At 34.8% G+C, this 10,036-nt stretch overlaps 1 protein-coding gene across 1 annotated transcript; it reads right to left on the reverse strand.

The window, feature by feature from the left end:
• Positions 1–2,380: 2,380 nt before the first annotated feature.
• Positions 2,381–5,740, reverse strand: LOC131172945 (uncharacterized). The gene is made up of 3 exons (XM_058134578.1): positions 4,753–5,740; positions 2,801–3,452; positions 2,381–2,607 (listed from the first exon to the last, which is right to left on the reverse strand). Exons 1-3 carry the CDS (start codon positions 5,662–5,664, stop codon positions 2,381–2,383), a joined length of 1,791 nt encoding a protein of 596 aa, XP_057990561.1. The 5' UTR covers positions 5,665–5,740.
• Between the last annotated feature and the right edge of the window lie 4,296 nt (positions 5,741–10,036).

Consider the following 10,036-nt stretch of genomic DNA (forward strand, 5'->3'; position numbering starts at 1 on the left):
AAAATTTAAATTGCACAAAAATAAGGAGGTCAAGGTTAGAGAGATCAAATGCAATGATTTTTATAGTGGTTCAGCTTAACTAGCCTACATCCACTCTCTCAAAGAACCTTCTATAAGTCTTCTCTCCACTATTTGCTCTTTTGAAGGCAAGAGACCAAAAGCCCTTTACAACTTTTCCACACCAAGCTTTTACCAAGGTAGCTTGAAACCTTCACAAGTGCTATCTCAAGCACTTACTCTCTCAAGCTTCAATAGGTGCTTGTACAACCTCTCTTAAATGCAATTCAATATTTCAACACTCACTCTTACTCAATATAAATGAAACTATAAAGAAGAGATGAGTTGATTTGCCAATGGCAGCTCAGAGACTTTAAAGCTCTTGAATGAAAGCAATAAATGAAAAATCAAGATTGGAGTTCAAATGTAAGCTTTCATCAAACGTAAATGAAGTAAAGAAGGTGTATTTATGGTCCCAAATCATTTTAGACCGTTTGAAACCCTTTTGGAACGTTATACACACTGCCCAAGACAAAATGGCCGTTATTTTATCCTTTTGTGCGAAGTTGAGCAGCTCTGATCAATTAGCAAACTAATGAAATTTTAGTAGCAGTCAGTAAACTGGTTAGTAAACTGACGTTTTTAGCAAACTCATTAGCAAACTAAGAAATTTAGCAAACCAGTTAGCAAACTCAGTCAACAGCTGCATGTCTCAACTTACAATGTAAAATGATTTAGACCTTAAAAAAAAAAATGTTTCAATAGTAGTGTCCAAGGTCATGATGAGAAAAAGTAATCAGAAAATAAAATTTCATTTTTGAGCTCCATTTGACTAAATTCTCATCCATTCTTTTCACAAAAGACCTATGACTTAATCTTTAACTCTATGACTCTCATACCTTTTCTTTGAGTCTTGGCTTTCATAGTTTTGTTCTTTTCTCATTTTGGATTTGTCTTGAAATGCTTTTGAGTATCCTTTCTCCTTAGATACAACTTAAAAGGTTCTTTATGCTTAAGACAAAGAATCTACACATCACTTTAAAGTTGGGTTAGATAGATTCTCTTTGAGTTTTGTTATCATCAAAATCAATGCTCATTTTGAGCTACACGGGGTCAACAATCTCCCCCTTTTTGATGATGACAAAACTCAATTGAATCAGCAATCAAAAAATAAAAGTGTGTGAAAGTTTATGTGAGTATGTGAATTTAAGCAGCATAGTATGCCGAAAATGCTCCCCCTAAATATATGCACATAATTTTCAATAAATCTCTTTTCTGTACATAAGCTCCCCCTGAGTTTATGCTATAAAGCATGTTCACAATATTCTCTCCATTTGTCACAAGTATAAACACAAGTATAAACACATATCTATCAACACAAGTATCACCACATATCCATGTCCATCAACACAAGTTATCCATGTCCATCAACACAAGTATAAACACATTCATATCCATCCTATAAACACATATTCACATATCCATATCCATCCAATTTCACATATTCACATATCCATATCCATCCAATTCTCCCCCTTTTTGTCATCAATCAAAAAGGAAACAGGAGAACATGATAAAAAAGAATCATGTTAGCCCAAATTTAAACGCAGTAAGCTAAACAGTAGCAAACTAAAAACCAATAGTAGCAAACAGACTAGTAAACTACAAATGCAAATAGGAAACTAAAAAGTCAGATGAGATGCTAATCATTTAAGTCTTTTACTCCTGTGAGTGGATTTGGAAGCTACCATCTTCTTCCTGGTGGGTTTAGCAGCAGGGGGCTGAGATTCTTGGTCAGCCAATGGATCATCCTTCTATTGCTCATCTTCATCAGATGGTGGTTGAAGAGCAGCTAGTGTCTGATATGGATTTGACATAGTCGACTTATACCTTTTCTTACCTTTCTTGGCTGCAAAGGCAGCAGCTGCAGATAGTTGAGTTAGAGCACTTGCTTGGTGATCTTTTAGAGAGGCTTCCTATTGCTGTGTAGGGCAGCAGCAGGTTCAACAGGTGGTGCACTTGGAGGTTCAACAGGTAGCTCACCTTCAGGTTCTACAACCTTTTCACTGTCATGCTCAGTAGGTACACTAGTTGTAGGACCAATTTCAGGTTCAATGACCTGTTCACTACCATGCTCAACAGGAGCTTTCACTGCAGGTTCAAGCTCAGGTTCAGCTACTTGGTCACTTTCATGTGCCACAGCAGCTGGAGACTCACCAATCTTATTACTTTCACCCTTATCAGCAGAGACTCGAGTAGCAGCCTCAACTTTAGTTGGGAAACCAGTTTCCCGTGCCTGCTGAAGATCCACAATTAGCCTCTTTAATTCCTCATTTTGAGTAAGCAGGTGACTCACTTTGTAGTCAACCACATCCATAAATTTTCATAAAAGTTCAATGGACTGATGGGTTGAACTGAATTGATCATTAACAGCAGCTTTTAGCCCTTGAATCTCACTCAAAAATTCACTTGTCGAATCAGAACCAACCTTAGCTGAGGAAGAACCACCCTTTTCAAACCTTTTCTTTCTTCCATCAGTGTCAGAGTGAATTTCTCTGAGCACAATCAAATCAGTTCTAGAGCTTTCCTTAGAGACATTTACATTTAGCTCTTTAAACACAGCAGTCAAGAGATGTGCATAAGGCAGTTTTCCAATCCCATAAGCTTTGCACATGTTCTTGAAAATCAAATAAGCCAAATTCATCCTTACTTTGTTAACAATGTGCCACATAATACACATGTCCAGGTGACTCAAATAACCATAGCTACCAGATTTAGGACAAAAAAATGTAGTTCACCATACTGTGAATGATTTTGATATGTTGAATAGCTTTTGTGCTAGTGGACTTTTCATTTGTGGCAGTGTTGGCAGGGAACACTTCGTTTTCAAACTCAACCAAATTAAATCCTGCCACCCTAGCAACATCCTTATGTGTGGAAATTTTATTTCCATCATTAGGCAAGTTTAAAGCCGTAGCTATCAATTCAACAGAGACACCATATACACTGTCATTCAAAACAACCTCAAATTTGTCTTCATCATCAACTGTTCTTAAAGTCCTATAAAAATCTTGAACAAGTCTAGGGTAATACTCATTTGTACATTCACAAACATCCATCCATCCTTGAAACTCAAAAAGTTCTTTGAATTGAAAATTTACCTGATTAAAGTACTCCCATTTGATAAATTTGTAATCTAGCAGTGCTTTATCCACTGAGCCCGAAGATTTGACGGCGCCCATTTTGCGTTGGGTATCAATCCCTCGCATTTTTTGCTTCTTTTTCTTTTCTGGCGTCGGTACAGTAGGTTCGACTGCCTTGGATGGGTTGGAAGACCCACTAGTTGATTTCGATTCAGGTAAGTGTTTCTTCCCTTTCAATTTCTTTTGTAATGTGGCGACAAGGATATCGTCGGAGGCTGATGAGGATGACGAAGCAACCGCAGCAACAGGAGACTTGCATTTGGCACGAGCCATGAAAAAAAAAATGAAATCTGATTATGGCTTTTCGGTGAGTGAAGAGTGGAAAAGAAAAGGAGAAACGAGAGGTCTGATGGGTTTGGGTATATTTTGCCAGAAGGAGAGAATGGGTTTGTTTTGGAGGTGTCGTGAACTGAAGCAGAGGAGAGAGAGGGTGACGGTTTCGTGTGGCAGAGGATTTTAAGTTCTCTTGAGTCCCGCGCTTTTCTATTCTAGTGTACTTTCTCTGAACCTGTTTTCTTCTTTTTTTTTTTTATTATTTCAAACAAGTCTATCTATCTTTATATGCACAAATATATATTTCTACATGTCTGACACAGCACTGAGAATGTGATATCAAATGTGAAAAGATAAATGCATTGCTGGACACGCAGAGAATTTCAAGCACAATCACCTTTTGGTTTGAAATTTGAATAGTACACGATATAGCAAACTAATTTTAGCCAAGCAATATTAGCATACAACCTAGTAGGCTAATTTCTCGAGTACATAAACAAGTTAGCTAAAATTCTTTAGAGATTTCTTAGCAAACTTATATCATAGCAGATCACACACACATTGAACAAAATGTAGAAACATGAAATTATTATGACTTCAATTTCAAGCAAGTGGTTCACACATACAAATTTCCCTTCTAATTCTACAAAAGGTTTCTTCATTAAGAGGTCTTGTAAAAATGTCAGCAAGTTGATTTTCAGAGGCAACAAACTCTATTTTGATATTTCCATTTTGAACATGATCTCTAATAAAATGATGTCTGATCAATGTGTTTTGTTCTTGAATGTTGGACTGGATTTTTGATCAAGTTTATGGCAATTGTGTTGTCACATCTAATTGGAACAAGATTATATTTTAAACCAAAATCTTCCAATTGTTGTTTCATCCATAAAATTTGAGCAACACAACTACCAGCAGCTATATATTCTGCCTCAGCTGTAGATAAAGCTACTGAAGTTTGTTTCTTACTTTGCCAAGAAACTAGTGCAAGACCAAGAAATTGACAAGTACCTGAAGTACTTTTTCTATCCAGTCTACTTTCAGCAAAATCAGAATCACTATAACTGACAAGATTAAATGATTCACATTTTGGATACCATAAACCAATTGAATGTGAGCCAATGAGGTATCTAAAGATCCTTTTAACTGCACTTAGATGGGACTCTTTTAGACATAATTGAAATCTTGCACATAAGCAAACACTGAAGTGTATGTCTGGCCTAGATGCAGTAAGGTACAAAAGAGAGCCAATCATACCTCTATAAAGCTTGGTATCTACTTCTTTACCTTTTTCATCATTGTCCATTTTAATTGTTGAACTCATAGGAGTGCCCATGCTCTTCAAATCTTCCATCTTAAATTTCTTTAGCATATCCTTGATGTACTTTGATTGGTTTATGAAGATGCCATCTTTCATTTGCTTAATTTGAAGTCCAAGGAAGAATGTAAGCTCACCCATCATGCTTATTTCAAATTCATTCTGCATAATCTTAGAAAATTTCTTGCAAAGCGATTCATTAGTAGCACCAAAAATTATATCATCAACATAAATTTGCACAATGAGCATATCATTATGATGCTTCTTAACAAAAAGTGTTGTATCCACTTTGCCTCTTTGAAAATCATTTTGTAAAAGGAATTTGCTAAGCCTTTCATACCATGCTCTAGGAGCTTGTTTTAAACCATATAAAGCTTTAGTAAGTTTATAAACATGATTTGGATGCTCATGATTTTCAAAGCCTGGAGGTTGTGCAACATACACTTCCTCATCAATATAACCATTTAAAAATGCACTCTTGACATCCATTTGATAAAGCATAAAATCCTTGTAACATGCAAAGGCACACAACATTCTAATAGCTTCAATTCTAGCAACCGGAGCAAAGGTTTCATCAAAATCAATCCCTTCCTCTTGGTTGTAGCCTTGAGCCACTAGTCTAGCTTTGTTCCTAACAACATTTCCTTTTTCATCCATTTTGTTTCTAAAAACCCATTTAGTACCAATAATTGAATGATCTTTTGGTTTAGGCACTAAATTCCAAACTTTATTTCTCTCAAATTGATTTAGTTCTTCTTGCATGGCAAGAATCCAACTTTCATCATTTTGAGCATCTTCAAAACATTTAGGTTCAATTTGTGAAACAAAAGCAACATTACCAAAATATCTTCTCAATTGTGCTCTAGTCATCATCCTCTGAGATGGATCATCAATAATGTCTTTTTGAGGATGATTTCTATGGAATCTCCATTCTTTAGGTAAATCATCATGTTGGGACTCATTTACTTGTAATTCTTCCAAATTTGGCATTTCTTCATTGATTTGATCCTCATTGGCATCATGGATATCTATTGTAGTTTCTCCTTGAGTTTCTTCATCTTTGTCATCAATTTGTTCCAATTCTTGACTTAATATTTTATTTTCTTTTCCGAAAACCTGCTCATTATTATCATCGCAAACATTTTTCCTTCTGATAGAAGGGTTAGTCTCATCAAACAAAACATGAATAGTTTCCTCAATGACTAAAGTTCTTCTATTTAACACTCTATAGGCTTTACTCTTTGTTGAATACCCAAGAAAGATTCCTTCATCGGATTTAGCATCAAATTTCTTTAAGTTATCCTTCTTGTTATTTAAAATATAGCACTTACAACCAAATGCTTTGAAATATGAGATATTTGGTTTTCTTCCTTTCCACAGCTCATAGGGGGGTCTTTTTTATTGGTCTAATCAAAACTCTATTCAACACATAGCAAGATGTATTAACCGCTTCAGCCCAAAAATACTTTGGAAAATTATTTTCACTCAACATAGTTCTAGTCATTTCTTGCAAAGTCCTATTTTTCCTTTCTACTACCCCATTTTGTTGTGGTGTTCTAGGAGCTGAAAAATTATGGTTGATTCCATATTTATCACAATATTTCTCAAATAAATGATTTTCAAATTCAGTTCCATGGTCACTTCTTATAGATGAGATGCAAAAGCCTTTTTCATTTTGAACCATTTTACTAAAAGAAGTGAATTTTTCAAAAGTTTCATCTTTGTGAGCAAGGAAGAATGTCCATGTATATCTTGAATAGTCATCAACAATAACTAAAGCATATGACTTCCCACCAAGACTAGTAGGAGATACTGCTCCAAATAAATCAAGATGAAGCAATTCTAGTGGCCTAGTGGTAGACACAATATTTTTGGATTTAAAAGATGCTCTAGTATGCTTTCCTAGTGCACATGCTCTACATTGAAATTCATTTTCATAATTAATCTTAGGAAGACCATTAACAAGTTCTTTCTTAGACAATTTTGAGAGTGTATGCATGCTTGCATGACCCACTCTTCTATGCCACAAATAACTAGAGTTATCAAGAGATACTAGACATGTACCATGATTTGTTTCAAAATTATTCATGTCAAGCAAGTAAACATTATTGGATCTATTTGCAATGAACAATGTGTCATTATCTAAGTTATTGATTGTACATAAAGAAGAAGTAAACTTTAACTCAAAACCTTTATCACAAAGTTAGCTTATACTTAGCAAGTTGTATTTCAATCCTTCAATAAGCGACACATCTTCAATACAAGGTTTGGTTCCAATTGTGCCATTTCCAATTATTTTTCCTTTTCCTTTATCTCCAAATTTTACATGTCCTCCATCTTCCATTGTAATTTTTGAAAACTTGTCCTTTTCACCGGTCATGTGCTTTGAACAACCACTATCTATATACCATTTTTCACTTTCCTTCATTCCTTTGAAACAAACCTGAAATTTAATCATTAAGCTTTAGGTACCCAAGCAACTTTGTGTCCTTGGGGGTTAGTGACCTTAGGTAAGGTTCCCTTTGGTACCCATACCTTCTTTACCTTAAGAAGACCTTTCCTAAGTGCATAAGAACTAATCATATGACCTCTTTTATTGCAATAATAACATGTAACATTAGGCAAGGAGGATGTAGATGCTTTAATGAAATGATTCTTGTACTTGTCATAGTTCATGAAACCATCAAAACCAATTCCATATTTTTCATTTGAAATTCTTTGGTTTCTAAGAAGTACATCTAGAGTTTCTTTTCCTTTTGTAAATTTAGCAAAATCATTTGTCAAGGACTCTATTTAAGCTTCAAGAACTTTATTTTTCTCAATGAGCATTTCACAAGTTTCTTTTGAGATTTTCAACTCTAAATCTAGTTCTTTAAACAAAGCAATTTGTCCTTTGTAAAATTCATTTTCTTTATGCACATTGGACATGGCAATATTTTGTGATCTCAATGATTCAATTTCTAAATTCATTTTAGTGCACTTTCTCTTGTAATTTCTATACTCATCATACACTTTAGCAAATGCAAGCTCAAGTTCTTCTACATTAGGAGATTCATAAGAGTTTACCTCATTGTTACTTTCTTCTACCTTTTGTGAACTCTCGAATTTCTCTTTAAGTGCCATCATACAAAGAAGAGCAGTTTCTTTGTCACTTGATTCATCATTTGAAGATTCTTCACTGTTGCTCCATACTACTTTCATAGCTTTCTTGCTCCTATCTTCTTTTCCATTCTTCTTTTTAAGTAATGGACATTTGGGCTTGATATGTCCAAGTTTGTGACACTCATAACATACAATTTCTTCTTTTGAATCTTTGAAGTGTTTATCCTTGGGAGTATACTTTTTTAAGAATTTCTTGTATTTGCTTCCTCCCTTCTTGAAAGCTCTTTTGAATTTTCTTGCAAGCATAGCCATTTCATCATCATCATCACTAGAAGCACTTAAGTTGTCACTTGAGTCAACTTTGAATGCAACTCCTTTCTTCTTATCTTCATCCTTGTTTGACTTGAGAGCAATGCTTTTCTTTTTCTTTTGCTCATTTTCAACTTCATCCTTCTTATATACCATCTCATGTGTAATGAGAGAACCAATGAGTTCATCATAAGTGAATGTTTTAAAGTCCTTGGTATCTTGGATAACTGTTGTTTTTGCTTCCCAAGATTTTGGAAGTGATCTAAGAATTTTCTTCACAAGTTCAGCTTCCTCAAATCTTTTACCAAGTGCTTTGAGAAGATTTACAAGATCGGTAAACCTTGTACTCATATCCGCAATTGATTCTCCTGGCTTCATTTTAAATAGCTCATAATCTCGAATAAGAAGATTTGCTTTGGACTCTTTGACGACATCAGTTCCTTCATAAGTGACTTCAAGCTTATCCCAAATTTCCTTAGCAGATTGACATCCTGAAATACAATTGTATTCATTAAAGTCAAGTGAGCAATGCAAAATATTAATAGCTTTAGCATTTATAGAAATTTTCTTCCAATCATTGTCATCATATTCATCTTCATGTTTTGGAATTTTTGTGGTTCCTGGACCATTCTTTTGAGGAACATATGGACCATTTTTAATAATTCTCCATGCATCAATATCTACAGATTGTATGAAATTTCTCATTCTTACTTTCCAAAATGAATAATTAGTGCCGTTGAAGAGTGGTGGTCTAGTGATTGAGTAGCCTTCAGCTAATGGAGCGGGTATACCGTCAGTATTACTAGATGAACTAGCCATTATGGATCACTCTAAGGTTGTAACACCCTAAGCAAGAGAGACAGGCTCTGATACCAATTTGTTGTCCCAAAATAGTCTAAGAGGGGGGGTGAATTGGACTTTAACAATTTTTCGGCCCTTGCTTGTAGCCTAATGAAAAATTGTGGCTTTGTTCAACTAGGTACTTCTCTATATAAAATGAAAATAATATGTGCTTCAACAATGTGTTCCTTAGTTGCAATTCAACCCTCAATCAATGTATATGGCAATATCTAACAAGGCATGCATCATACAATATACAACTAATTTCTCAAGTCACTCAATATGTCCTCAAGTTTATCAATTCAATCTATTCAATCAACATTCAATATCATGTAAAAAAGTAAAATTTAAATTGCACAAAAATAAGGAGGTGAAGGTTAGAGAGATCAAACACAACGATTTTTATAGTGGTTCGGCTTAACTAGCCTACATCCACTCTCTCAAAGAACCTTCTTTGAGTCTTCTCTCCACTATTTGCTCTTTTGAAGGCAAGAGACCAAAAGCCCTTTACAACTTTTCCACACTAAGCTTTTACCAAGGTTGCTTGAAACCTTCACAAGTGCTATCTCAAGCACTTACTCTCTCAAGCTTCAATAGGTGCTTGTACAACCTTTCTTAAATGCAATTCAATGTTTCAACACTCACTCTTACTCAATACAAATCAAACTATAAAGAAGAGATGAGTTGATTTGCCAATGGTAGCTCAAAGACTTTAAAGCTCTTGAATGAAAGCAATAAATGAAAAATCAAGATTGGAGTTCAAATGTAAGCTTTTATTAAACGTAAATGAAGTAAAGAAGGTGTATTAGTGTCCCAAATCATTTTAGACCGTTTGAAACCCTTTTGGAACGTTATACACACTGCCCAAGACAAAATGGCTGTTATTTTGTCCTTTTGTGAGAAGTTGAGCAGCTCTGATCAATTAGCAAACTAATGAAATTTTAGTAGCAGTCAGTAAACTAGTTAGTAAACTAACGTTTTTAGGAAACTCATT

The sequence above is a fragment of the Hevea brasiliensis genome, chromosome 14 (genome assembly GCF_030052815.1).
Source record: "Hevea brasiliensis isolate MT/VB/25A 57/8 chromosome 14, ASM3005281v1, whole genome shotgun sequence".
Taxonomy (NCBI): Eukaryota; Viridiplantae; Streptophyta; class Magnoliopsida; order Malpighiales; family Euphorbiaceae; genus Hevea; species Hevea brasiliensis.